This window comes from Podarcis filfolensis (assembly GCF_964270895.1).
Source record: "Podarcis filfolensis genome assembly, chromosome: 13".
Classification (NCBI taxonomy): Eukaryota; Metazoa; Chordata; class Lepidosauria; order Squamata; family Lacertidae; genus Podarcis; species Podarcis filfolensis.
Window position 1 is genome coordinate 504,899 of NC_139615.1, and position 27,988 is coordinate 532,886.

The 27,988-nt window shown below is 46.5% G+C and overlaps 7 protein-coding genes across 14 annotated transcripts in view; all 7 read left to right on the top strand.

The window, feature by feature from the left end:
• The first annotated feature begins 106 nt into the window (after positions 1 to 106).
• Positions 107 to 19,250, top strand: LOC310746846 (uncharacterized protein). The gene is made up of 5 exons (XM_083581019.1): positions 107 to 955; positions 1,139 to 1,220; positions 1,662 to 1,744; positions 15,331 to 15,457; positions 17,969 to 19,250. Exons 1-5 carry the CDS (start codon positions 554 to 556, stop codon positions 18,952 to 18,954), a joined length of 1,680 nt encoding a protein of 559 aa, XP_083437145.1. The 5' UTR covers positions 107 to 553; the 3' UTR covers positions 18,955 to 19,250.
• LOC310746890 (uncharacterized protein) overlaps positions 6,480 to 27,988 on the top strand; it is a 66,619-nt gene continuing 45,110 nt past the window's right edge. For 3 of the 6 annotated variants that reach the window (XR_014540800.1, XR_014540801.1, XR_014540802.1), the window contains exon 1: positions 23,940 to 23,958. The gene's annotated coding sequence lies outside the window, so the exon portion shown is untranslated. Of the gene's footprint in view, positions 6,786 to 23,896; positions 23,959 to 27,988 lie in introns of those variants that run through there. The other 3 variants (XM_083581112.1, XM_083581110.1, XM_083581114.1) reach the window with 3 other exon arrangements.
• Positions 7,951 to 27,941, top strand: LOC310746938 (uncharacterized protein). Of its 2 annotated transcripts, XR_014540815.1 has the most exons (3): positions 7,951 to 8,376; positions 8,799 to 10,117; positions 27,652 to 27,941. XR_014540815.1 is itself a non-coding variant. In XM_083581204.1 (2 exons), the coding sequence occupies exons 1-2, from the start codon at positions 8,364 to 8,366 to the stop codon at positions 9,593 to 9,595; spliced, it is 810 nt and encodes a 269-aa protein (XP_083437330.1). In that variant the 5' UTR covers positions 7,951 to 8,363; the 3' UTR covers positions 9,596 to 10,241. The 2 variants fall into 2 exon arrangements, 1 of the variants encoding a protein (XP_083437330.1); XM_083581204.1 differs by lacking the exon at positions 27,652 to 27,941 and having other exon boundaries at positions 8,799 to 10,241.
• Positions 11,941 to 27,988, top strand: part of LOC310746788 (uncharacterized protein) — a 125,393-nt gene continuing 109,345 nt past the window's right edge. Inside the window, exons 1-3 of the mRNA XM_083580888.1 lie at positions 11,941 to 12,367; positions 13,098 to 13,580; positions 13,766 to 13,807. Of these exons, the coding sequence (XP_083437014.1) occupies positions 13,179 to 13,580; positions 13,766 to 13,807 (444 nt within the window). The 5' untranslated portion in view covers positions 11,941 to 12,367; positions 13,098 to 13,178. The remainder of the gene's footprint in view (positions 12,368 to 13,097; positions 13,581 to 13,765; positions 13,808 to 27,988) is intronic.
• Positions 22,412 to 27,988, top strand: part of LOC310746867 (uncharacterized protein) — a 37,438-nt gene continuing 31,861 nt past the window's right edge. The window contains exon 1 of one of the 2 annotated variants that reach the window (XM_083581065.1): positions 22,412 to 22,430. The gene's annotated coding sequence lies outside the window, so the exon portion shown is untranslated. The remainder of the gene's footprint in view (positions 22,431 to 27,988) is intronic. The other variant, XM_083581068.1, reaches the window with a different exon arrangement.
• LOC310746991 (uncharacterized protein) overlaps positions 22,574 to 27,988 on the top strand; it is a 43,584-nt gene continuing 38,169 nt past the window's right edge. The window contains exon 1 of the mRNA XM_083581281.1: positions 22,574 to 22,649. The gene's annotated coding sequence lies outside the window, so the exon portion shown is untranslated. The remainder of the gene's footprint in view (positions 22,650 to 27,988) is intronic.
• Positions 24,305 to 27,152, top strand: LOC310748492 (uncharacterized protein; the record flags this gene model as incomplete). The annotated part of the gene is made up of 2 exons (XM_083584323.1): positions 24,305 to 24,391; positions 26,356 to 27,152. The coding sequence occupies exons 1-2, from the start codon at positions 24,379 to 24,381 to the stop codon at positions 27,150 to 27,152; spliced, it is 810 nt and encodes a 269-aa protein (XP_083440449.1). The 5' UTR covers positions 24,305 to 24,378.

The window sequence follows — 27,988 nt, forward strand, 5'->3', positions numbered from 1 at the left end:
GCTTCATGCAGGAGGGCTGAGCTCTTTCCTCCCCAGCGATGCTGCTGAATCCCAGTTGCTGGAAGGAAGCGCAAGGGGAGAGAGGGGCTCTTGCGCCCCAGTCCTGCTGGGGGGCTTCCCATTCAGGCCCCTGGGTGGCCCCTGTGAGAATCATAGGAACACGGAATCGTAGAATTGGAAGGGAGCCCGAGGGTCATCTAGTCCAATGCAGGGAGGAGAGGCTCCTGGTGCCCATCAGGCTGATTCATCTCACAGAAACTGCTTCCACTGCCTCCACTTTTGGCCTGGTCACTTTCCCCCGAGGAGGGCGAGAGGGTTTCTTCTTCTTCATTCTTCCCTTTTTTCTTAGAGAAAGCTCAGAGTCTGGCCTGTGGTGCAGTCCAGCCCTGGTTCCTAGCAAGACTCATCCACACTTGCTCAGGGGACCTTCTTCTTCTGCTGACCGTGTGCCAATTTCATTACAGAACAATATATTTCCTTTGCAGTATTTGCCAGCACCTCTTAATCAGACAGGCAGAACTTGGTCAAAGAAAAAGGGGATTCCCTCCTAAATATGGATGAACAAGACTCAGCTGGCCCTGGAGCAGGAAGAGGCCATGGCATTATCAATGGGAGCAGTGGGGGATTCTGGGAAAGCTCTGGGCAGAAGATCCTGGGAGAGGAGGACACCCTTTGCTCAGAGGTGCAGAGCCAGCAGTTGAGGCAGTTCTGCTATCAGGAGGCCAAAGGACCCCGTGAGGTTTGCCACCGGTTCCTCCACCTTGACTGTCAGTGGCTGAAGCCAGAAAGGCACACGAAAGCTGAGATGCTGGACCTGGTGATCTTGGAGCAGTTCCTGGCTGTCCTTCCAGCGGAGATGGAGAGCTGGGTGAGGGAATGCAGAGCAGAGACCAGTTCCCAGGCAGTGGCCCTGGCCGAAGGTTTCCTCCTGAGTCAGGCAGAGGAGAGGAAGCAGGTGAGAGAGACTTTCCTCTGGATGCTCCCAAGGGGCTCCAAACAGGAGGGAGAAGATCCCTAAATCCCATCCTTTTTGGAAAGTATCCAAGGTGCTATATTGGACATCCCTAAAGATTTTGCCCCTGCCATTCCTTTTCTAATAGTTCTCATTATTTGTTTTGAATCCTTGTGTCTCTTTCAGGGAAAGGATGTTTCTGCAGAAACGGGTCCTGATTCCTCTGAGGCAGAGAGGACTTCGTTGGACACCAGAGGCAGGCTGCTGCGTAAGGAGGAAGGAGCTTTTCCTCTGTGTGGTCACATTCTGGCGATTCTCAAACTAATCTGCGGGTTCATTCAATATTTTGGGAAGACACTTGGGGCCAAGAACCCAAAGGAGAGATGTACTTTGGCATAACTCGTAATCTGGTGAACCGGGTTCGATTCCCCGCTCCTCCACATGCAGCTGCTGGGTGACCTTGGGCCAGTCACACTTCTCTGAAGTCTCTCAGCCCCACTCACCTCACAGAGTGTTTGTTGTGGGGGAGGAAGGGGAAGGAGATTGTTAGCCGCTTTGAGACTACTTAGGGTAGTGATAAAGCGGGATATCAAATCCAAACTCTTTCTTTCTTTCTAACTAAAATATGAAATGGGGACAAACTTCCAAATGCACCCCTGAGAGAAGCACCATGCACTCCTGTCTCTCCACTTCCCTTTGTCTCTCGCAGGTGAAAGAAGGATGCCGGCAAGACCTCCTCCTCCATCTCTTCGTCCTGGTGGAGGGGAAGCAGCGGCTGAGGAAACGGATCAGGTAGGGGGAAGGAGCCATGGGGGGAAAGAGGCTGAGGGGGGGAGACAGGGCATTTCTGGGGGCAAATGAACCCCCTCTTGACTTCTGTCAAAGCTGCCCTTAACAAAGGCTGAAAATGCCATTAATGAAGGTTTAGGCACTGAGGATAAAGAGTAACCCCTTCACCTTAACTCTAAATGTCACTAGTATTATTCATTATAAATTGTTTTTGGGACATCTGGAGAGTCTTTCCATCCCAGAACAACACATAGGGAGAGGAGAGAGGGATTCTTCCATTTGGCAACCTGGGACGCTTGCACAGACAAATTGATCTGAATAAAACAACGTGGTGTTCATTGAAATAAGCACCAATAATCCAAATGTGCAACAGACCAATCTGATTTAAACAACCCAGGCAGGAAGCAAAAGAGCAACATGCAGGAAATAATCTTTATGCTGCCTAAGAGAAGGATATTTTTCTTTCAGAGCTCAGTTACTTTTGAAGATGTCGCTGTTCGTTTCACGGCTGAGGAGTGGGCGTTGCTGGATCCTGCCCAGAGAGCTCTGCATAAGGAAGTCATGGAGGAGACTTGTAGGACCATGATCTCTCTGGGTAAAGTACCCTGTTGGGTCATCATATCTGTTTTGGAATTCAATAGATATTTCTCTGGGACAAACTTCCAATATTTTGATGGCTCGCAACATTGCCACCTAGAGTGCCAGGGATTCTCACACCCCCACAGCTCACCTTGCATGGAGGGCTATGGACTGTTTTGTCTGTGAATATTGTTCCTCCCCTTCTGCCTTTTTGCACAGGGATCAGGGTGTGGATAGGCTTTCTGAGTGTCTAGGGAAGTGGACGTCGCTTAATCTTTTGAAATCACCAATAGTTAGTTTAGAGCTTTTTGATCTATTTTCCAAACCCATTTAGAATTCTGTCATTACTCAGCAGTTTAATTCTCCCCTGGACGCTAGGTAATTGGTAGACAGAGAATCCAATTCATATTCAAATAGATTTCTGACCTTGCAGATGGAGTTGGTTCAATGATTGAGCCAAAGAAATTTCATCCCTGAAAAGAACAGGCTTTTTGAATATGAATTTCCCATAAATATAACAGTGAATGTTAGTGAGCAAAGTCACTGAATTCTGCAGTAGGACTTCCCATCTAACTCCCTGCAGATCTTCCTTTATCACAAGTGTTCATTAGCATTATTCAAAAACTGGGAACTCCATTTCTTTCTTAGGCTCTGACCTGTTCCTCTCTTTGTTGCAGGTGGTGATGATTTAGACCTCACAGTGGAGAAGCCATGTCAGAATTTAGAGTGTGGGGAGAACTTCAGTCAGAACTCCCATGCCACTTCCCGTCAAATAAATATTATTGGGAAGAAACCCTTTCAGTGTTTGGAATGTGGAAAGAGCTTCTGTCGGAAGGACAGTCTCCCTTCCCATCAAAGAATTCATTCAGGGGAGAAACCATATCAGTGTTTGGAATGTGGAAAGTTCTTTACTACAAGCAGATACTTACGTCGACATCAGAGGATTCACAGTGGGGAGAAACCGTATCAGTGCTTGGAATGTGGAAAGAGCTTCAATCACAGCTCACACCTCAAAGCCCATCAAAGAATTCATTCCGGGGAGAAACCATATCAGTGTTTGGAATGTGGGAAGTTCTTTACTACAAGCAGAAACTTCCGTCGACATCGGAGTATTCATAGTGTAGAGAAACCATACCAGTGCGTGGAATGTGGAAAGAGCTTCTCCAGGAAGGACAATCTCACTTCCCATCAGAGAGTTCATACAGGGGAGAAACCATACCAGTGTGTGGAATGTGAGAAGTGCTTTACTACAAGAATAGACTTTGATCAACATAAGAGAATTCACAGTGGGGAGAAACCATATCAGTGCTTGGAGTGTGGGAATAGCTTCAGTCGGAAGATTAGTCTTACTTGCCATCTAAGAATTCATACAGGGGAGAAACCATATCAATGTCTGGAGTGCGGAAAGAGCTTCTCCAGGAAGGACCGTCTCACTTCCCATCAAAGATATCATACAGGGGAGAAACCATACCAGTGCTTGGAATGTGAGAAGTTCTTTACTACAGGAAAAGATTTACATCGACACAAGAGAATTCACAGTGGGGAGAAACCATATCAGTGCTTGGAGTGTGGGAATAGCTTCAGTGACATCTCACATCTCAAAGCCCATCAAAGAATTCATACGGGGGAGAAGCCCTATCACTGCTTTGAGTGTGGAAAGAGCTTCAATGGGAAGACTAGTCTTACTTCCCATCAAATAATTCATACGGGTGAGAAGCCCTATCAATGTTTGGAGTGTGGAAAGAGCTTCACTCGGAATAATAGTCTTACTGCCCATCAAAGAATTCATACGGGTGAGAAGCCCTATCAATGTTTGGAGTGTGGAAAGAGCTTCACTCGGAATAATAGTCTTACTTCCCATCAAAGAATTCATACAGAGGAGAAGCAATATCAGTGCTTGGAATGCACAAAATGTTTTGCTTCAACAAAAAAGTTATGGCAACATAAGAGAATTCATACTGGGGAGAAACCATTTCAATGCCAAGAGTGCGGAAAGAGATTCACCTTTAAGCAAAATCTCACTTCCCATCAAAGAATTCACACAGGGAAGAAACCATTTCAGTGCTTGGAATGTGGTAGGAACTTCAGTCAAAAGCGAAGTCTCACTTACCATCAAATAATTCATACAGGGGAGAAACAATTTCAGTGCTTGGAATGTGGGAAGAGCTTTCGTAAGAGGGGCCATCTCACTTCCCATCAAAGAATTCATACAGGTGAGGAACTATATCAGTGCCTGGAATGTGAGAAGTGCTTTACTACAGGAAGAGACTTCTGTCGACATCAGAAGATTCACAGCGGGGAGAAACCGTATCAGTGCTTGGAGTGTGGAAAGAACTTCTCTAGGAAGGATAGTGTCACTTTCCATCGAAGAATTCATACAGGGGAAAAACCATATCAGTGTGTGGAATGTGGGAGGAGCTTCAGTAGAAAGGACCATCTCACTTGCCATCAAAGAATTCACACAGGTAGAAACCATTTCAATGCCAAGAGTGCGGAAAGAGACTCACCTTGAAGCAAACTCTCACTTCCTACTAAAGAATCCCAGTGACTGAGAAACCCAAATAGTGCTTGGAATGTGGAAATAGCTGGAAGGAAATCTCACTTCCCATGAAAGAACTCACAGCGGGGGAAATCCTGGAATTATAGAATAGTAGCTTTGGGAGGAATCTTGAGGGTCATCTAGTCTAACCAACTGCAATGCATCGTCTTGATGTTTAGTCAGAATCTCCTTTCTTGTTCTGTTCTTGTGGGGTTACATGGTTCTTCACCTCCTTTTCAATCATGAGAATAACTGTGAGGTAGGTTAGGCTCCCCAAGGCCGTCCAGTGAGCTTCATGGCCAAGGAGGGATTTGAACCCAGGTCTCCCAGGGTGTAGTCAAATCCTCTATGGAATATACTACACTGGCTCTCCTATGAGACTCTTAGAAATTGTTCATGCATTTGTGTCTGCTTAAAAGTTGGGTGCCATATTCTGGTGTTTGTATTTAAAGCTGTGTACTCCTCTAGCAAAGTAATTTATGTAATAATAGTAAGTCAAGTTCAATATTATAATAGATTTAAGGCAATGTTATCTGGGGGAGGGGCTGTTGATTGGCTGAGAGTTTGGAAGGGTATTTAAGTAAGTACAACATAACCATCAGGCCTTTGGCTAATTAAACTTTATCATTTTAAGTGTCTTTGTGGGAGACGGAAATATTGGTGTTTTTCATTTTTGTTTTTATTATGTAATTGGTGTTTTTATTTTGAATGTTAATGCTGGGGAATCCTCTGATATCTTCAAATGAAGGCAGTATATGAATTTTAATAAATGAAAAATAAGGTCATAAATCATAAAGGAAAATATAAAAATACTCTGGGGTGGCAGCTGGATTGAAGGGGCTGTTTGGTTCAAGACCCAGTCAAGACGCAGCTCACACCTCTGCCCCTTGAGTACTCTGGGAAGGGCCACCATAGCTCAGGAGCAGGACACCTGCTTGGCATGCAGAAGGGCCCAGGCTCCATCTCCCCTGCGAGCACCTCAAGGTCAGGCTGGGAACATTCCCGTCTTGAACCCTGGAGGGTCACGGCTGCCAGTCAGGGCTGGGAACCTGGAGCAGCTGGAGGGACCCCAGGATCTGTCCTGGCAGGAGGCACCAACTTCTTCCTGTCCCCCTTCCGAGGAGGCAGCAGCACCCGGGGGTCTTCTGGGGAGCAGGGGCATTCGCCCTGCTGAGGGTGGGCATGCAGAGGGGGCCCCTGTCGCCTGGGGACCATGACCCCATTAAACCCTGTGGAGGCCCCCTGGCCGTCGAAATCTCTGGGTCCCCTCGCAAATGATCTCCGAATCCCTTTCTGATTTTACCAACCAGCAATTCCAACAAACCCAATCAATATTCTGTTGATCCGTTGTCGCGGGGCCCCTAAGAGGCGCAGGGCCCAGAGTCTGGTGCCAGCACTGCCTGTTTGGCCCCCCTGCCCAGCTGGGGCGACTCCTCAGAGGAGAGGGCAGGGCTGGGAGAGGAATTGGAGCCCCTGGTGTCTCCCAGCCCCACCCTCTTCGCCCCCATCTCCTGGGTCTCCCGGTTCTTGTCCCCCATTTCCTGGGTGGGGGAGGCCGATGGGATGACCCTGGGGGTCCCCCCAACCCTCCGATTCCGCGTTGGGGTTTCCTCCTTCCAGCTGCCCCTCCTGCTGCTGTTTCCAAAGGAGGGAGCAGCTCAGCTCGCCAGCCAAGAGGGCACCCCAAATCCTCCCTGGCGGGGATGGCGAGGCTCCTGCTTTAGAGAGGGAGAGAAGGGGTGCATGGCAGGCCAAGGGTTAAGAGGAGCGGAGCTGCCTTCCTAGAGCAGACAGGAAAAGAAGGCGAAGCTGGCAGGTCCTCCCGAGCCCAAGCCCCTCCCTCCTCAGCGCCTTCCTTGCTCAAGAGGAAGGGATCTGCCCGCTCTCCTCTGGGATCTGGTGAGCCTCCTCTCCCTTCCCCAGAGGGTGAATTGGGGAGAAGGGGAGGGTGCATTGGGGGTCTTCCAAATCCATGCAGCGTGGGACCCCCAAGTGAAGGAGCAGAGGGTCCTGGCCCCTTCTTTTCTGAAAACCAGAGCCGGAAGCTAGTTCGCCGCAGGTATGAAACAATGTTCCTTATTGTGCCAACTCCTTCGGGCACCCACAAAATTCTGCATGAAGGAGCCAGACAAGGTGAGGTAAAGGACCCCTGGACGGTTAAGTCCAGTCGAATTCAACTTTGAGGTGTGGCTCTCAGCGCTAATTTCAGCCTGAGGGAGCAGGCGTTGGTCCAGTCAGGATTCAGGGTCAGCTGGCCAGCAGGACTAGACCGCTTCTGGCGCCACAGGACACCGTGATGAGTGCCAGAGCGCATGGAAACACCATTTCCTTCCTGCTGCAGTGGTATCTATTTATCTTCTTGCTTTCAACCCTGCTAGGTTGGCAGGAGCTGGGATAGAGCAATGGGAGCTCAGCCTGTCACGCAGATTCGAACCTCCAACCTTACAACCGGCAAGCTCAAGAGGCTCTGTGGTTTAGACTACAGCGCCACCCCATCCACGACAGCCCACACCCCCCCAAATCAGAGGGCACTCAGCAAATGAGACTTTCATAGAATCACAGAATTGTAGAGTGGGAAGGGCCCTGGCAGTCATCTAGTCCACCTCCCTGCATTGCAAGAATCACCACTAAAGCATCCATGACGCTTTAAAACTCTCCATGGAAGGAGAGTCCACCAGCCTTCGCAGGGAGGCTGTTCCATTCTTGAACACCCCTTACCCTCAGAGACTTAGACAGAAGCTCCTTGAAGCCACGAGTCAATTCCCCTCCTCTCAGGTTCCTCTTTTCCCATCTCAACCATTCCTCATATGGCTTGGCTTCCAGACCCTTGATCATCTTGGCTACCCTCCTCTGCACATGTTCCAGCTTGTCAACATCCTTCCTAGATTGTTGTCCATGTGTGGCTAAAGTGTTCCGTGTGTGGTCTGACCAAGCAGTATAGAATGCTGCTATTATTTCCCTTTATGCGGACACTAGACTGGCTTCCCACTTACCTTTGTCTCTTGCAGGTGATACAAGGTTGCTGGCAAGACCTCCTCATCCATATTTTCTTGGTGGTGGAGCAGTGACTGGAACCAGCTCAGGTAGGGGAAAATGGTCTTGTGGGGAAAGAGGCGGGGGGGTGGGGCAGCCAGGGTTCCTCTGGAGTCCCAGGAATTTCTCGCCTCTTCCTCTTGGCTTCTGTCAAAACTGCCCCTTGAAGTTGTTTTTAGGGCATTGGGTGGGTCCTCCACCTACACAGAACAATGCACAGAACAAAACACAAAATAAAATAATTCCAGTAAGACGTTAAAATAATCATCCATACTTAGAATGTATGGGAAACAAAACAATCCCATTAAAACAGCACAGCAGGAACAGGCAGGAAACAGCAAAACAATTTGTGGTAATATGATCATTATACTGGCTAAGAGGAGGACCTTTCTCTCTCTCTTTTAAAGACGTCGCTGTTCCTTTCCCGGGTGAGGTCTGCATACGGAAGTCATAAAGGAGAATTGTGGGATCATGGCCGCTCTTGGTAAGGCTCCCTGTTGGATCTTAATATCTTTTTTGAAATTCCGTACTAATCTATCTATGTGAGGAACATCCCAGATTTTGATGGGGCTGAACAGCGCCACCTACAGCATCTGGGATTCTCACACCCCACAGCTCACCTTGAATGGAGGGCTATCCAGCTGTATAGCAAGACAATACCCAGCTATTCCTCATTCTGCTAGGTGGTGTTTGCCCAGACAAAACCCATTCCAGAAAAGAGCCAGGCTTTTGGAATCTCAGGTTCCCATATCCCTGAATGCCAGTAAACAAAGCCAGTGAACCCTGAAGTCCTCCCATCTATCTCCCTTCTGTTCTTCCTCTCTCACAAGCGTTAAGGACCATTGTTCAATAATTGGGGGCTCAATTTCTTGCTGAGGCTGTAATCCATTTCTGTTTTCTATGCAGGTGGTGATGAATTGGAAATGGAGGACAAGGGAGACCATGACGAAATCCACGCAGAGAAGAAACCATATAAAAATTTGGAGTGTGCAAAGAGCTTCAGTCAAAGCTCCCATTCAAATTCCCATCAGAAGAATCCCATTGGGAAGAAACCTTATCAGTGCTTGGAATGTGGAAAGAGCTTTGGTTGGAGGGCTCACCTCACTGTCCATGAGAGAATTCATACAGGGGAGAAACCATACAAGTGTGTGCAGTGTGGAAAGAGCTTCAATCAGCAGGCCAATCTCACTACCCATCAGAGAATTCATACAGGGGAGAAACCTTACCAGTGCTTGGAATGTGGAAAGAGCTTCAAGGAAAGGGCCAAGCTCACTTCCCATCAAATAATTCACACAGGGGAGAATCCTTATCATTGCTTGGAATGTGGAAAGAGCTTCAACTGGAAATATAATCTCATTTCCCATCAAAGAACCCATACAGGGGAGAAACCGTTTCAGTGCTTGGAGTGTGGAATGAGATTCAGTCACAAGGGAAGTCTCACTTCCCATGAAAGAACTCATAGCTGGGAGAGTCCACATAAATGCTTGGAATGTGGAAGGAGTTTTAGTCAGGACTCCCATCTCATATCCCATCAAATAATTCATACAATGGAGAGACCATATAAATGCTTGGAATGCGGAGAGTGTTTTAGTCAGGAGTCCTTTCTCACTTCCCATCAAAGAACTCACAGCGGGGAGAATCACAGTCTCCCAGAATCATTGAATTGTTGCATTGGATTGGATGGTGAGAGTCATCTTCTCTAACCCCCTGCAATGAAGGATATTCAACAAAAGAATTCATGACAGATGGCCATCAAACCTTTGCTTAAAAACCTTCCAGTTCAGGAGTGTCCCACACCACCTGAACTACTTTCTTTCACAGTCGAACAGTTCCTGCTGCTAGAAAGTTCTTCCTGATGTTTAGTTAGAATCTCCTTCCTTCTACCTTAAATCCATTGGTTTGGGTCCTCCTTCCACCAGAGTAGGAGAAACCAAGTTTGCTCCATCTTCCATGCCACGGCCCTTTGCATATTGAAAGATGCCTGGTCCCCCAGTGAGCATCATGGCTAAGTAGGGACTTGAACCCAGGTCTGCCAAGTCGTATTCTGACACTCTAACCACTATACCACACTAGCTCTGTCATGAGTCTCTTGGAAAGTGTGCATGCATGTGCGTCTCTTTAAGTTTAGGCACAGTGTTCTGGTGCTTGTATTTAAAGTTGTGTACACATGGGATCAAAATAATAATAGTGCATTTAAATTACTGTTAGCTAAGGAGGCAGAAAGGGTGAGTTTGGGGTGTTGCAGCTGAGAATTGGGAAGCACGCTTGTGTAACAACAGCATAAAAACCAGAGCTTTGCTTAATTAAACCTATGTCTTTTCTAATTAAATCTATGTCCTTTCAAATGTGTTTGTGGGAAGGGGTTATTCTTTCTTTTATTATGTATTTTGTGTTTTTATTTTGCATCCTTATGTTGTGAAATACTCTGAGATCTTCGGATGAAAGACGTCATACAAATGTAATAGATTAAATAAATAGCAACATAGTCATAAGCAATAAATAAAACATTAAAATACACAATCACACTGGAGAATAGCCACATAAATCATGAGAAGATCTAAAATAAAGATAGAAAAACCTGCAGCAACAACAAACCTGCTAAGCCCAAGAGTTTGTTCAGCGGCCCCAGCTTTTGTAGCTGGAGTCAGTCTGGACTCTGCTAGGCCACATGGGAAAAGGCCTGCAAGGCAGGAGAAGGACTTAGAGGACTCACAGCCAGGCTGAGGGGGCCGGGCCTCAGGCCGGTGGAGAAAGCCTGCAAGGAAACAGTTGGAGGTTGAAATCAGTACTATAGGAATACCCTTGTAATATCCATTTTTACAATAGTAATAAAGTAAGAAAAGAAAGAAAAGAAAAACTGGAAGATTTGAAACCATACACTTATTAGTGTATTTTTGGTCTTTGTTGGAAGCCGCCCAGAGTGGCTGGGAAAACCCAGCCAGATGTGCGGGGTACAAATAATAAATTATTATTATTATTATTATTATTATTATTATTATTGTACAGTAAATTGATGTTCCTGTTTCTAGACTGGGTGGGTGAAAGCTCAGCTCGGTTTCTGTTACTTTTCTCTCACTCCTTTCCTTAGTTTTGGCAGGTGTGGCAGTTCAATCCTTTTGACCAGACCAGGTTTCTTTCCCTCAGCCTCTCTCTCAGCAATGCCTTCCTGAGGCGTTTTATTTTGTGCGCCAGACCCAGGGGATCCCTCCGCCCCCTTCTTTCTCTCAGACCCCCAGAGCCTGTCTCCCCCCAGACTCAGCCCCTCTTCCTCTCTCCTCCTTCTCCTCAGGCCAGAGCCACTTCTCCCTCAGACACAGCCTCTCCTCCTCCTCCCTTCCTCCCGCCTCAGCTCCAGCCTCAAAACTCCCTCAGAAAAGGCGCCTCATTTTCCCACCAAAAGGGCTGGCTGTCTCGGTAGCCAATCAGACTGCGCCACCAGACTCGGCCCGGGCTCAGCTGTTTTTCTCTCTACCTCCTCTCTCTCTCTCTCAGACACATGGCTTAGTATTGCTGCTTTCTGACACTGGGCCTTGAAAGTGGGGCTGCTCGGAGGGGGGCTGAGCTCTGTCTCCCCGGAGATGGAAAGGCGCCTGGGACTTGGCCCTCGTTGCTGGGGGAGAAGGAAGGGGCAGGCAGAGAAGAAGAGAGAAGAACCCAGGGAGGAAATGGCGTATAAAATGTTCTTTTTCTGTTACAAAACTCCCTTATCCTTTTATAGAACTTGTTTTCTGATTATACCCTCTCCCGCATAAAAGGAGTGGCGATGGGGAGGCACAGGGGCCGCAGCTGGGTGAGCTCGGCGGGCCAAGGGTTAAGAGGAACTGAGCTGGATTCCTAGAGAGGACCAGAAATGAAGGTGTCCAAGCCCCGCCCTCCCCAGCCCCTTCCTGTCAAGAGGCAGCTGTTGTCCCTCGGAGGCCCCTCCTGCATCGAGTGAGTCTCTCTCTCTTCTTGCCTGGGGTGCTTTGGGGGGAAGGGGAGGGGGAAGGGGGACCCCCCCAAATCAGGGAGCAGAGGGTCCTCTCTGCAAAGGATCCAGGGGGTGGGGAGGGAACCATGAGAGCATCTAGGCCAAACATGAGCAATGCAGGAATCTCCACTCAAAGGCTGGTCAGGATACGGATGAGCGAGACCCATGGCTGCCTTTTGGAGCCCATGGGGGGAAAGGTGGATAGAAATGCCATGAATAAAGAGAGGGAACCAGCCCGTCATTTGGTCCCTGCTTTCCATCGCTTTCCGAGTCATCTTCATGCGCAGCTCCGCATGGAGGGCATTGCAAATATCCCTCCAGAAGCAGAGCATGGAGTCCCCTGGCCACAAAGGGACTGATCCAGAAGTACCCCACACAGATGTGGGGGTTGTGCTGTGTGACATTATTAATGACACAGCCACCATCCTGAATTCCCAGGGCATATTTCAGGATTAAAACACAACATTTAAAACAGTTTAAAACAACTTGCAATCACAGAAAGCAGGTAGGTCCTACTTTACCTGCTCTTGAGTACAGTGGTACCTGAGGTTATATACTTAATTCATTCCGGAGGTCCGTTCTTAACCTGAAACTGCTCTTAACCTGAAGCACCACTTTAGCTAATGGGGCTTCCTGCTGCTGCTGCGCCGCTGGAGCACTATTTCTGTTCTCATCCTGAAGCAAACTACTTAACCCAAGGTAATATTTCTGGGTTAGCGGAGTGCGTAACCTGAAGCGTATGTAACCTGAGGTACCACTGTACTGTCCTTTGGCCTCACCCACTTGGCCCTCAGGGCGTTTTCCAGATGAGGATATAGCCCTCAGAACAAGGGAAAAAGGACCCCATCTAAGTAGTTTGTCTTGAGGAGGTGGGAACTCCTCGCTATAGCCTGGTTTCCACGTTACACTTGGTACGAATGACTCACTTGTCATTCGCCGTTCTGACTTTATTCCTTCACTGCAAACACGGAAAGGCAGGATCAACCAGGCTGATTCATTTCACATAAATCCCTTCACTTTCCTGCACTTCTGGGATGGTCACTTTCCTTCTAGGAGGGCAAGAGCGTTACTTCTCCTTTTCTTTCGTAAGCAAAGTTCAAAGTCCGCCCAGTGGTGCAGTCCAGCCTTGGTTCCTAGCGAGACTCATCCTCGCTTGCTCAGGGAACATTTTTCTCCTCTTGTCCGTGTTGTGATTTTATAACAGAAGAATGCTTTTTCTTTGTTGGATTTTTTAGCACCTCTAATCCCGACAAACAGAACTTGGCAGAGAGCCAAGGGGATCCTTCCTGTCTCTTGGAGGCTTCCAGAGAGCACAGATGGATGAGCAAGACTCAGCTGGCCCTGAAGCAGGAAGAGGCACGGCCATGGAAACAGGAAGCAGTGCGGGATTCTGGGAAGGCTCTGGGCAGAAGATCCTGGGAGAGGAGGACACCCTTCGCTCACAGGCGCAGAGCCAGCAGTTGAGGCAGTTCTGTTCCCAGGAGGCCAAAGGACCCCGAGAAGTTTGCAGCCGACTCTACCACCTTTGCCACCAGTGGCTGAAGCCAGAAAGGCACACTAAAGCTGAGATGCTGGACCTGGTGATCTTGGAGCAGTTCCTGGCTGTCCTTCCAGCGGAGATGGAGAGCTGGGTGAGGGAATGCGGAGCAGAGACCAGTTCCCAGGCAGTGGCCCTGGCCGAAGGTTTCCTCCTGAGTCAGGCAGAGGAGAGGAAGCAGGTGAGAGAGACTTTCCTCTGGATGCTCCCAAGGGGCTCCAAACAAGAGGGAACGGGTCCCTAAATCTCATCCTTTTTTGGAAACATCCAAGGAAGGATATCAGATGCTGCTAAAGTTTTTGTCTCTGCCATACCTATTCTGATTCTCTTCCCCGTCTCTGTTTTGAATCCTTGTTGCTGTTTCAGGGAAAGGATCTGTTTGCTGAAATGGGTCCTGATTCCTCTGAAGTAGAGAAGTCTCTGTTGGACACCAGAGATAAGCCACTGGGTAAGAAGGAAGGAGTATTTTCTCAGTTTGGTCCCATTCTGTTGGTGTTGAAAGTAATCTAGTGGTTCTTTTGATCTTTTTGGGGAAGACACTTGAGGCCCTGAGCCCAGAGGAGCCTGATAAATAATTTTGCACAATTAAATCTGAAATAGGTATAGGGGGGTATTTCTTAATCTGTAGTTAGAGATGCACTGCTTCACCTCTGAGAGAAGCATCCTGCACTCCTGTCTCCCCACTTCCCTTTGTCTCTCGCAGGTGAAAGAAGGATGTCGGCAAGACCTTCTCCTCCATCTCTTCATCCTGGTGGAGGGGAAGCAGTGGCTGAGGAACCGGATCAGGTGCGGGGAAGGAGCAATGGGGGGGGGAGGCTGGGGGGGGAGACAGGGGGTTTCTGAGACAGAACAAGTTTCTCTGCACCTCTTTGCTTCTGTCACAGCAGCTCTTCAGAAAATGCCATTCCATAATGCTTATCTGCTGAGAATAAGGAACAGTCACCTCAGCTTAGAATGACACTAGTGTTATTTCTCAGTCCTTGCAGTTTCATTTTTATATTTATCACTGGGCACTAAAATTGGCTTCTCAGCAGTTAGCAAGCCATCTAATACGGTGGCGCCCACCCACTGCTTAAAGGCCTGATTGCGTCTGTTCTGAATGCAGGGCAGCAGGGAACCAAGGACCTGAGGCAAGTCAGGACCCTTGGGAACAACAACAACAATGCGAGGGATAACGCATCGAAGAACTCGGACTTATCCGATGTTTTGCATTGGATCCCCTCCAACCCTGTGCTGAAGTCAGCGGACGAGTGAGGGGAGCCCAGCTGTGAACTTGGGTGGCCAGACAGAACATGACTCCCTCCCTCCAACAAGGAGAGGTGCTGCTGTGGCAGCGGGGGAATTGATCTCAATGCCCACGGGTTGACGCAGAAATCATTTTTGAGGCCTCAAAATTCAAAGTTCATCATGCACAATTGGGCAAATGCTTGCTCTGACCTTGAGGGACTCTAATAACATACACTTCAAGCAGCGTGACTGTGCCCCGGTTTTACAACCCACCCAAGTTGTGATGGATGTGTCTCCATTTAGCTCCTTACGGGAGCTCTATCTGTAGGGCTATGTAGGCTCTTAGCCACAAGATTAAGCGAGAACAGAAATATAGCAATTATAACTGGTCATTTGCCTTTTTTACCTTTATAAGAGAACAAATGAGATGTTCCCGGTAAGTTCTGACACCTCCTTTTCTGAAAAATAGCACTGCCGACACACATGGTGGGTGTGTCCAGAAATACATGAGTTCTGGCAAAAGGTTTTTGCAAAGATTTCTTTGATCACAGGACAGACAGAACCTGTGACCCCAGGACTGGCTTTGCTTAACCTGTACAGTCAGGAAACAAAGAATTTATAACTCATCTGGTAACCACGGCAAGAATGACCATTGCCTGAACATGGAATACATTGCAAATATGGACCTTTTTATTTCCTTTTAGGGTCTAGTGTGCTTTGAAGACGTCACTGTTTGTTTCACGGCGGAGGAGTGGGCGTTGCTGGATCCTGCCCAAAGAGCTCTGCATAAGGAGGTTACAGAGGAGAATCGTGGTATCCTGGCCTCTCTCAGTAAGGCTCCTAGTTGGATCACGAGATCTGTTCTGAAATTCCATACATATATCTCTATTGTGAGGGAGCTCAATAGCGCTGCCTTCAGCAGCTGGGCTTCCAGCACCTCCACAAGTCACCTTGAATGGAGGACTGCTTGGTCTGGGAATATACTTCCTCCAATTATGCCTTTCTAAACAGAGATCTTAATTGTCAGGGGTCCCTTTACCCTAAACAGAGATCAGGCTGGTCTGAACTGCCCAAACCTTTTAAAAGGAGGCTTCATTCTTATAAAAGGTAAAGGACCCCTGACCCTTAAGTCCAGTCGCGGATGACTCTGGGGTTGTAGCGCTCATCTTGCTTTACTGGCCAAGGGAGCTGGTGTTTGTCCGCAGACAGCTTCCGGGTCATGTGGCTAGCATGACTAAGCCGCTTTTGGCGAAACCAGAGCAGCGCAAGGAAACGCCGTCTACCTTCCCGCCAGAGCAGTACCTATTTATCTACTTGCACTTTGACGTGCTTTCGAACTGCTAGGTTGGCAGGAGCTGGGACTGAGCAACGGGAGCTCACCCTGTCGCAGGGATTCGAACCGCCGACCTTCTGATCGGCAAGCCCTGGGCTCAGTGGTTTAGACCACAGCACCACCCGCATCCCTTCATTCTCATATATATATATATATATATATATATATATATATATATATATTCATTTTACATTCTACAATGTTTCAACAACAATATTTAAATCTGAACAAATTCAGCCTACATTTTCTGCCACTTCCCTCCCACCCCCAACTCTGGGGTTCCTTATTTGATATTCTATTCTTACTGCATAATCAATTCAAATCTATTTGCAAATGTATCCTTATACTTCCTTTAACTTATTTCTAATTGCTCATATTTATGTCAATCCTGCTAACGTTTTCAATTGTTTTCAATTTATCTTTATATATCAAGCAAAATTTCCCCATTCTGTTAAAAATAAGTATCTCACGTTGATCTCTTATTCTTCTGGCAAGTTTCGCAATCTCAGCATGTTACGTCAGTTTTACTTGCCTGTCGTCTTTTGTTGGTACTGCTTTTTCTTTCCATCTTTGGGTGTATACCATTCAGGCAGCTGCGGTAGCATACATAAACAGGTTTTTTCCTGATATTTGGGGACCTTCTTCCCATTATACCTGAAAGGGAAGCTTCCGGGTTTTTAACAAAGATTATTTTCAGCATTTTTTTCAACTCGTTATAAATCATTTCCCCGAAGACTTTTACTATCTTACACGAACACAACATGTGAAAAATGTACCTTCCTTCCCTTGACATTCCTTTTTTTTTTTAAATAATTTTTATTAACTGGCCAATCACATCAAATTAAATCACATCACATAAATTCCAAATTACAAAGCCAAATTTTTAAATTTTGTTGGGGGAACCCATACTTCAAGATCCAAAGGGGGATTCAAATCATCTTCTTATTACTGCGTTAGTGTCCAAATCAATCCCAATCAGTCCAGACAAAGTTCATAATTCTATCCAGTCTTATCTTGGTGTTTCCACATCATATCTTGTTCATTAATTTCTCTTTTTCTTTTACGATCTCCTCTGTTAGTCTACACGATATATAAACAGCACTATTTCTCTCTTTCTCCTCTCAGACCCAAGAGCTCCAACAATGCCTCCCAAGATGGCGACGGCATTTTTAACTGCGTCATTCCAAAACTCTTAACTTTCCAGCTTCGTCTTGAAGCATTGCTTTGGTTCGAAAGTTTATCTCCACACAGCCTTAAATCACAGCTTAAGTCCTTAAAGTTCTGACTTATTAGGGGAGGGGATTCTTGTTAAATCACGTCTTCCCTTGACATTCCCAGCAGGCATTTGATTTGGTCTTGTACATTTTAGCTAAGTTACTAGGAGTCAAATACCATCTATACATCATTTTCTTTTAACTCATAACATGCTGTAAATTTCAAATCTCCATTCCACAGTCTTTCCCATGCTGCCATTTCAATGTTATATCATATATCCACTGCTCAATGTATCATCAGCGATTTGACCTGTTTGTGTTTTGTCTACCATTCTAATAATATTTTGCCATTATGGTTTCTATTTCCCAGCAAGTTTTTACATATATCCCAAACTATATATATGTTTTTCCTAATAACATGATTCATGAAAGCTTTATGCCTTTCAGCTTTTCCATGCCACAAATATGTGTACCAGCCCAATTTATGATCATGCCCTTCTAACTACAAAATCTGAACAGTTCTCAATGTTAACCACTCCCTTAACCAGTAAAGGCATAATAAACAGTGGTAACTTGGTTCTCAAATGGCTTAGTCGCCAAACAAATCAGCTACCAAACGCTGCAAACCCGGAAGTGTTCCAGTTTGCGAACATTTTTCAGAAGCCAAACGTCCGACGTGGCTTCCGCTTGAGTGCAGAAAGCGCCTGCAGCCAATCGGAAGCTGAACCTTGGTTTTCGAACACTGGGAACTCCATTTCTGTCTTAGGCTCTGATCTGTTCCTCTCTTTGTTGCAGGTGGTGATGAATTAGAAATTAAGAACCAGCGAATCCATGACAAAATCCACGCAGTGGAGAACCCATATCAATATGTGGAGTGTGGAGAGAGCTCTCATTCCTCATCCCATCCAAGAAATCCCATTGGGAAGAAACCATATCAGTGCTTGGAATGTGGGAAGAGCTTCCATCAGAGGTCCCATCTCACGGCCCATCAAAGAATTCACACAGGGGAGAAACCCTATCAGTGCTTGGAATGCGGGAAGAGCTTCAACATGAAACAAAATCTCACTACCCATCAAAGAATTCATAAAGGAGAGAAACCTTATCAGTGCTTGGAATGCGGGAAGAGCTTCAGTACAAAGGCCTATGTCACTTCCCATCAAAAAATCCATACAAGGGAGAAACCATATAAGTGCTGGGAATGTGGAAAGAGCTTTGACTGGAAATATAATCTCACTTCCCATCAAAGAATTCATACAAAACCTTTTCAGTGCTTGGAATGTGGAAAGAGCTTCAGTGAAAGCATCAAACTCACTGCCCATCAAATAATTCATACAGGGGAGAAACCATTTCAGTGCTTGGAATGTGGAAAGAGCTTCTCTCGGAGTGACTCTTTCACTTTCCATCAAAGAACTCATACAGGGGAGAAACCCTATCAGTGCTTGGAATGTGGAATGAGATTCACTCAGAAAGGAAGTCTCACTTCCCATCAAAGAACTCATACCTGGGTGAGTCCACATAAATGCTTGGAATGTGGAAGGACTTTTAGTCAGGACTCTTATCTCATTTCCCATCAAATAATTCATACAATGGAGAGACCGTATAAATGCTTGGAATGTGGAAAGAGTTTTAGTCAGGAGTCCTTTCTCACTTCCCATCAAAGAACTCACAGCAGGGAGAATCAGATTCCCCAAGAATCATTGGATTGTTGCATTGGGTTGGATGGTGAGAGTCATCTTCTCCAACCCCCTGCAATGAAGGATATTCAACAAAAGAATTCATAACAGATGGCCATCAAACCTTTGCTTAAAATCCTTCAAATCAAGAAGATACCACCACCACCTGAACTTCTTTGTTCGACAGTCAAACTGTTCTTGCTGTCAGAAAGTTCTTCCTGATGTTTCATCAGATTCCCCTACTTGCATCTTGAATTCATTGGTGTGTCCTTCCACCAGAACAGAACAGAAAAAAGCAAGTTTGCTGAATCTTCCATGGCACAGCCCTTTCAATGTTGGAAGATGTCTATCACATCTCCTTCTCCATCTCCTTTTCTCCATAATAAACATCCCGGCTCCCTCAACTGTTTCTCCAAAGTCTTGGTTTCCAGAGCCATGATCCCCGTGGTCTCCCTCCTCTGCACCCATTCCAGCTTGTCAGGGATGAAGCAGATCCAGAACTCTGGTTCAAAAGGTTTGGCCCCAGAAGCATCAAAGCCATTGTGGAGACGCAATGTGTGCAACACAACATTCCTGCATTGCGGGGGGTTGGGCTGGAAGACCCTTGGGGTTCCTGCCAACTGTATGATTCTGTGATGATGCAGCCTAGAATGGCATCAGCTTTTTATTTTGCTGCTGCATCTCACTGTTGACTCACTACAAGCTTGTGGCCTACTAAGAGCCCTTGATTCTTTTCCAATACAGTGGTACCTCGGGTTAAGAACTTAATTCGTTCTAGAGGTCTGTTCTTAACCTGAAACTGTTCTTAGCCTGAGGTACCACTTTAGCTAATGGGGCCTCCCGCTGCAGCCGCTGCACGATTTCTGTTCTCATCCCGAAGCAAAGTTCTTAACCCAAGGTAATATTTCTGGGTAAGCGGAGTCTGTAACCTGAAGCGTCTGTAACTCAAGGTACCACTGTATATGCATGTTACTCCTGCCTATGTGCAGAACCTGATATTTGTCCCTACTGAAATTCATTTATTGCATTCAAATACACCCTCCCCCCCCAAGGTTCTTCCCCTCTCCCCCCCCCTTCCCCCCAGGGTTCTCACAATAACCTTGTGAGGTTGGTGAGAATGTGAAACAGTGCCAGGCCCCCAAGGACACCTGGTGAGCATCAGGGCCAAGTAGGAATTTGAACCCAGGTCTGCCAAGTCATACTCTGACACTCTAACCACTGTACCACACTAGCTCTGTCATAAGACTCTCAGAAATTGTGCATGTGTGCACTTTTGCTTCACGTTTAAGCACAGGTCCTGGTACTTAAAAGTTCTGTACACATGTATCAAAACAATAATATAATAGTGCATTTAAGGTACTGTTAGCTAAGGGGGCAGAAAGGGTGAGTAACCATCTACAGTGGTACCTTGGTTCTCAAACTTTATCCGCTCTGGAAGTCCATTCCCAAACCAAAGCATTCCAAAACCAAGATGCGCTTTTCCATAGAAAGTAATGCAAAATGGATTAATCCATTTAAGACTTTTAAAAACAACCCCTAAAACACACACAAAAAAGCCGCAAAAATTAATAGCAAAAACAGGACAGACCTCAGCATAACACTCAAAACGAAAGTTTAGCACTGAAAATGGATGTGGGGCACTCAAATCAGAAGCGTAACGCTCGAAACAGAGCATGTTTGGCTTCCGAAAAATGTTCACAAACCGGAACACTTCCTTCCTTGTGGGTTCCAAGTTGTTTGAGGACCAAGGTGTTTGAGAACCAAGGTACCACTGTATGTCTTTTCAAATGTGTTTGTGGGAAGATGGTTATTCTTTTGTATTGATTCTTGCTTTTATTATGTATTTTGTGTTTTTATTTTGTATTTTTATGCTGTGAAGCACTCTGAGATCTTCTGGTGAAAGGCATTATACGAATGTAATAAATTAAATGGCAAAGTAGTCATAAACAATAAATAAAACTTTAGAATACACAACCAGACTGAAGAATACCCGCATAAATCATGAGAAGTTCTAAAATATACAAAAACCTACAGCTACAACCCCACCCTCAAACCTGCTAAACCCAAGTCTCTGTTCAGCAGCCTCAGCTTTTGTAGCTGGAGTCAGTCTGGACTCTGCTAGGCCACATGGGGAAAGGCCTGCAAGGAAGGAGAAGGTCTTAGAGGACTCACAGCCAGGATGGTCTCTGTCATCTTCAGCAGCCTCAACCTTTGTAGCACTGGGTCCTTCTGCCCCAGACCATGTGGAAAAAGACCTGCGTGGCAGAGAGATGGTCTTCCAGGACTCGCAGCCAAGGTGGTTTCTGGCCTCTTCAGGAGAGGCAGTTGGAGGTCAGAGTGGGGTGGGAGAGCGGTGGGAGTTGTGAAGGAGGGTTGGTTAGATCAATAGAAGAGGAACAGCATAATAAAGCCTCCTTTTACAGTTTTAATAAAATAAAAGTAATAGGCACATCTGAAAGCACATGCTTATGTACACAAAGTTACCTTGAACTTCCTGTTTATGTTTTAATAAAACGGTTATTCTGCACCAGAGACGTCATTCCTTGCTATGTTGGGAGAGAAGTGTTCAGATAGGAGTTCTCTGGGGTGGCACCGGGAATCAAGGGGGTGTTTGGTGAAAGGCCCCGTGAATAAAAGTGGGAAGGTGGCGCAGGGAGGTGTGGGCACTGCCAGAGCACCCGAACAAAAGAGAACCCAAACTTTTTTTAGCTGCTAATCCCTATGTTACACCCCTCAAAAAACTACATCATGGTTACATCATGGTTACATCATGAAAGGGGAGGTCTGGTGGCCGTAATCTGAGCATCCTGGATCCTGCCCCATGGTTCCCCTTGCCCTCCACCAAACACCCATCAAGTGGAACAAAAGAGATCTTTACATTTCCCTGTTTCCCAGCTGAGTGAATCCCACCCTTTTGTCTTCATCTGGGTTTGTTATTTCTGGAATGGCTACCTGTCTGGCACTCAGGTATCAGGAGGCCAGGGATTATCCCTCAGGCAGAGGGGCTGCTGAGGAGCTGAGCTCACATGTCTATATGAATTTCAGAAGTTTCCCCAGTGAGCCAGTACAGAGATCCATTGATCAGTGAATTCTTACATTTGGTATTGTGCAGCAAAGGCCCTTTGAATTGATAGGAAGAAACTGTGATGAAGTGTTTTGTGGGGACAAATCACAAAAGTGATTGTGCTGATTTTGGTAGTGGGTTGCAAGTGTATGATATCTGCTGGAGGGGCAAACACCCCCCAAACCTATATATAAATTCCTGCAACACCCGATTACTGGGGTAGAAGGAAGGGAATTGCTATGAAGAATGGGCAGGCACAAACTGCTAAGTCCAAGAGTCTGATCAGCAGTCTCAACCTTTGTAGCTGGAGTCCATCTGTACATCCATCACCCTGGACCAAAGGATTAAAAAAACAAAAAAGGAGATTGGCTGGCCAAGGGTTAAGAGGAGCTGAGCTGCATTCCTAGAGCAGACAGGAAAAGAAGAGGAAGCAAGCTAGTCCTCCCAAGCCAAAGCCCTTCCCTCCGCAGTGCCTTCCTTGCTCAGAGGAAGGGATCTGCTCGCTCTCCTCTGGGATCTGGTGAGCCTCCTCTCCCCCAGAGGGTGCATTGGGTGTCTTCCAAATCCATGCAACGTGGGACCCCCAAGTGAGGGGGCAGAGGGTCCTGGCTCCTTCTTTTCTGCAAACCTGAGCGGGAGGCGAGTTCGCAGCAGGTATGAAACTGTGTTCGTTATTGTGCCAACTCCCTGGGGCACCCACAAAATTCTGCATGAAGGAGCCAGACAAGGTGAGGTACAGGTGGGTAGAGGACCTCTGGATGGTTAAGTCCAGTCCAATTCAACTTTGAGGTGTGGCTCTCATCGCTGACTTCAGCCTGAGGGAGCCGCCGTTTGACCAGGCAGGATTCAGGGTCAGGTGGCCAGCAGGACTAGACCGCTTCTGGCGCAACAGGACACCGTGATGAGTGCCAGAGGGCATGGAAATGCCATTTTCCTTCCTGCTGCAGTGGTACCTATTTATCTACTCACTTTCAACCCTGCTAGGTTGGCAGGAGCTGGGACAGAGCAATGGGAGCTCAGCCTGTCACGCAGATTCGAACCTCCGACCTTACAACCGGCAAGCTCAAGAGGCTCTGTGGTTTAGACTACAGCACCACCCCATCCACAACAGCCCAACACCCCCCCAAATCAGAGGGCACTCAGCAAATGAGACTTTCATAGAATCACAGAATTGTAGAGTGGAAAGGGACCCTGGCAGTCATCTAGTCCACCTCCTTGCATTACAAGAATCGCCACTAAAGCATCCATGACATTTTAGAAATCTCCATGGAAGTCCTTTGCAGGGAGGCTGTTCCATTCTTGAACACCCCTTACCCTCAGATACTTAGACAGCAGCTCCTTGATTCCACGAATCAATTCCCCTCCTGTCAGGTTCCTCTTTTCTCATCTCAACCATTCCTCATATGGCTTGGCTTCCAGACTCTTGATCATCTTGGCTACCCTCCTCTGCACATGTTTCAGCTTGTCAACATCCTTCCTAAATTGTTGTCCATGTATGGCTAAAGTATTCCATGTGTGGTCTGACCAAGCAGAATAAAGGTAAAGGGACCCCTGGCCATTAGGTCCAGTCATGGCCGGCTCTGGGGTTGCGGCGCTCATCTCACTTTATTGGCTGAGGGAGCCGGTGTACAGCTTCCAGGTCATATGGCCAGCATGACTAAGCCACTTCTGGCAAACCAGAACAGTGCATGGAAACGCTGTTTATCTTCCCGCCAGATCGGTACCTATTCATCTACTTGCACTTTGACGTCCTTTTGAACTCCTAGGTTGGCAGGAGCAGGGATAGAGCAACGGGAGCTCACTCCGTCGTGGGGATTCGAACCGCTGACCTTCTGATCAGCAAGCCCTAGGCTCAGTGGTTTAACCCACAGCACCACCCGCATCCCAAGCAGTATAGAATGCTGCTATTACTTCCCTGAATCTGGACACCAGACTGGCTTCCCACTTACCTTTGTCTCTTGCAGGTGATATAAGGTTGCTGGCAAGACCTCCTCATCCATCTTTTTTTTGGGGGTGGAGGGGAAGCAGCGACTGTGGAACCAGCTCAGGTAGGGGAAGGTGGCCTTGTGGGGAAAGAGGTGGAGGGGTGGAGTCCCAGGAATTTCTCGCCTCTTCCTCTTGTCTTCTGTCAAAACTGCCCCTTGAAGTTGTTTTTAGGGCATTGGGCGGGTCCTCCACCTACACAGAACAATGCACAGAACAAAACACAAAATAAAATAATTCCATTAAGACGTTAAAATAAGCATCCATACTTAGAATGTATGGGAAACAAAACAATCCCATTAAATCAGCACAGCAGGAACAGGCAGGAAACAGCAAAACAATTTGTGGTAATATGATCATTATACTGGCTAAGAGGAGGACCTTTCTCTCTCTCTTTTAAAGAGTTCACTGTCCTTTGAAGACGTCGCTGTTCCTTTCCCGGGTGAGGTCTGCATACGGAAGTCATAAAGGAGAATTGTGGGATCATGGCCGCTCTTGGTAAGGCTCCCTGTTGGATGTTAATATCTTTTTTGAAATTCCGTACTAATCTATCTATGTGAGGAACATCCCAGATTTTGATGGGGCTGAACAGCGCCACCTACAGCATCTGGGATTCTCACACCCCACAGCTTACCTTGAATGGAGGGCTATCCAGCTGTATAGCAAGACAATACCCAGCTATTCCTCATTCTGCTAGGTGGTGTTTTCCCAGATGACTCAAGTTCGTTCATTTTCCTTTGCATGCAAACACTCCAATTCTTATTCTCACTAGCTATCAGGAAAATTCTTCCTCCAGTCCAGTAGAATGAGTGTTCCTTATTAGGATAATAATCTATAATCCTTTATTATATGTTCATTAATTTGTACCCAATCCCATCTCTTGTTGGCCATGATGCCTCACCTTAATCTAGGAAGAAAAGTCCTTCCAATTACTCTCCTCCCCCCCCCCCCATGAGTCACCAGCTGCTTGGTGGTTTCCCCCCTGAGTTTACTTCAGCTTGAACGAAAGATCCTTTTTCTCCCAGCTCTCTCTCTGCCATCACAGAATGTTTCTTACTGTTTCAGCCCATGGCTCCTCCATTCCTCTGCTCCAGAATAGTAGTGAAGATACAGCCTTGTTAGAGGGCTTTGTGTTTTTCTTTTCTTTTTTTTCATCTTCTATTTATCCAATTTACTTTCTTTTCCTACTTATCCACTCTGTTTTATTCTTATTTAGCTTGACTTTCATTGTATTCTATGCTGAAACCCCCTGAAAACAAAGCATGCGAGGTTCACCCCCAATTTATCTCCCAATTCATCTCCCTAGAGAGCCAGTGTGGTGTAGTGGTTAAGAGCGATAGACTCGTAATCTGGGGAACCGGGTTCGCGTCTCCACTCCTCCACATGCAGCTGCTGGGTGACCTTGGGCCAGTCACACTTCTCTGAAGTCTCTCAGCCCCACTCACCTCACAGTGTGTTTGTTGTGGGGGAGGAAGGGAAAGGAGAATGTGAGCCGCTTTGAGACTCCTTGTTGTTTAGTCGTTTAGTCGTGTCCGACTCTTCGTGACCCCCTGGACCAGAGCACGCCAGGCACTCCTGTCTTCCACTGCCTCCCGCAGTTTGGTCAGACTCATGTTTGTAGCTTCGAGAACACTGTCCAACCATCTCGTCCTCTGTCCTCCCCTTCTCCTTGTGCCCTCCATCTTTCCCAACATCAGGTCTTTTCCAGGGAGTCTTCTCTTCTCATGAGGTGGCCAAAGTATTGGAGCCTCAGCTTCAGGATCTGTCCTTCCAGTGAGCACTCAGGGCTGATTTCCTTAAGAATGGATACGTTTGATCTTCTTGCAGTCCATGGGACTCTCAAGAGTCTCCTCCAGCACCATAATTCAAAATGAGACTCCTTAGGGTAGTGATAAAGCGGGATATCAAATTCAAACTCTTCTTCTCAGCCCCACTCACCTCACAGAGTGTTTGTTGTGGGGGAGGAAGGAAAAGGAGATTTGTGAGCCGCTTTGAGACTCCTTCGGGTAATGATAAAGTGGGACATCAAACCCAAACTCTGTCTTCAAAGGGAGAGTGTGATACTGGTATCTTTGCCCTGGCTGTCATAAATCATCACATAAGAATCTCTGCTGGCAGAGGGGCAACAGCCAAGAACTAGCCAGCCTCCCCGACCTTGGAAGTCACTGCTTCTGTTCCTTTTGCTTCACCAAAGAGATGACTGACATTAGAGATGGAGCAGATTCCATGATTGGACCAAACAAAATCCATGCCAGAAAAGAGCCAGGCTTTTGGAATCTCAGGTTCCCATAAAGATGCCCCTGAATGCCAGTCAAACAATTCAATGAACCCTGAAGTAAGACCTCCCATCTATCTCCCTTCTGTTCTTCCTCTCTCACAAGCGTTAAGGACCATTGTTCAATAATTGGGGGGGGGGCTCCATTTCTTGCTAAGCCTCTAATTCATCTCTCCCTTTGTTGCAGGGGGTGATGAACTGGAAATGGAGGACAAGGGAGACCATGACGAAATCCACACAGAGGAGAAACCATATAAAAATTTGGAGTGTGCAAAGAGCTTCAGTCAAAGCTCCCATTCAACTTCCCATCAGAAGAATCCCATTGGGAAGAAACCCTACCAGTGCTTGGAATGTGGAAAGAGCTTTGGTTGGAGGGCTCACCTCACTGTCCATGAGAGAATTCATACAGGGGAGAAACCATACAAGTGTGTGCAATGTGGAAAGAGCTTCAATCAGCAGGCCAATCTCACTACCCATCAGAGAATTCATACAGGGGAGAAACCTTACCAGTGCTTGGAATGTGGAAAGAGCTTCAAGGAAAGGGCCAAGCTCACTTCCCATCAAATAATTCACACAGGGGAGAATCCTTATCATTGCTTGGAATGTGGAAAGAGCTTCAACTGGAAATATAATCTCATTTCCCATCAAAGAACCCATACAGGGGAGAAACCGTTTCAGTGCTTGGAGTGTGGAATGAGATTCAGTCACAAGGGAAGTCTCACTTCCCATGAAAGAACTCATAGCTGGGAGAGTCCACATAAATGCTTGGAATGTGGAAGGACTTTTAGTCAGGACTCCCATCTCATTTCCCATCAAATAATTCATACAATGGAGAGACCGTATAAATGCTTGGAATGTGGGGAGAGTTTTAGTCAGGAGTCCTTTCTCACTTCCCATCAAAGAACTCACAGCGGGGAGAATCACAGTCTCCCAGAATCATTGAATTGTTGCATTGGTTTGGATGGTGAGAGTCATCTTCTCTAACCCCCTGCAATGAAGGATATTCAACAAAAGAATTCATGACAGATGGCCATCAAACCTTTGCTTAAAAACCTTCCAGTTCAGGAGTGTCCCACACCACCTGAACTACTTTCTTTCACAGTTGAACAGTTCCTGCTGCTAGAAAGTTCTTCCTGATGTTTAGTTAGAATCTCCTTCCTTCTACCTTAAATCCATTGGTTTGGGTACTCCTTCCACCAGAGTAGGAGAAACCAAGTTTGCTCCATCTTCCACGGCACGGTCCTTCGCATATTGAAAGATGTGAAGCAGTGCCTGGTCCCCCGGTGAGCATCATGGCTTAGTAGGGACTTGAACCCAGGACTGCCAAGTTGTATTCTGACATTCTAACTACTATACCACACTAGTCAGGAGACTCTTGGAAAGTGTGCATGCTGGTGTTCTGGTGCTTGTATTTAACGTGTCCACATTGGCTCAAAATAATAAGAGTGCATTTAAATTACTGTTAGCTAAGGAGGCAGAAAAGGTGAGTTTTGGGGTGCTATAGCTGAGAACTGGGAATCATGCTTGTGTAACAACAGCATAAAAACCAGAGCTTTGCTTAATTAAACCTATGTCCTTTCTAATTAAATGTATGTCCTTTCAAATGTGTTTGTGGGAAGGGGTTATTCTTTCTTTTATTATGTATTTTGTGTTTTTATTTTGCATCTTTATGTTGTGAAACACACTGAGATCTTTGGATGAAAGACGTCATACAAATGTAATAGATTAAATAAATAAATAGCAAAATGGTCATAAGCAATAAATGAAACATTAAAATACACAATCACACTGGAGAATAGCCACATGAATCATGAGAAGAT

What these genes read in the sequence shown, in the direction of transcription:
- LOC310746846 (XM_083581019.1), top strand. Translation starts at nt 554, where the DNA reads ATGGATGAACAAGACTCAGCTGGCCCTGGAGCAGGAAGAGGCCATGGC. An exon ending in CACCAGAGGCAGGCTGCTGC is followed by an intron (nt 1,221 to 1,661) that starts GTAAGGAGGAAG and finishes TGTCTCTCGCAG; the next exon opens with GTGAAAGAAGGATGCCGGCA. An exon ending in CGGCTGAGGAAACGGATCAG is followed by an intron (nt 1,745 to 15,330) that starts GTAGGGGGAAGG and finishes ATTTCCTTTTAG; the next exon opens with GGTCTAGTGTGCTTTGAAGA.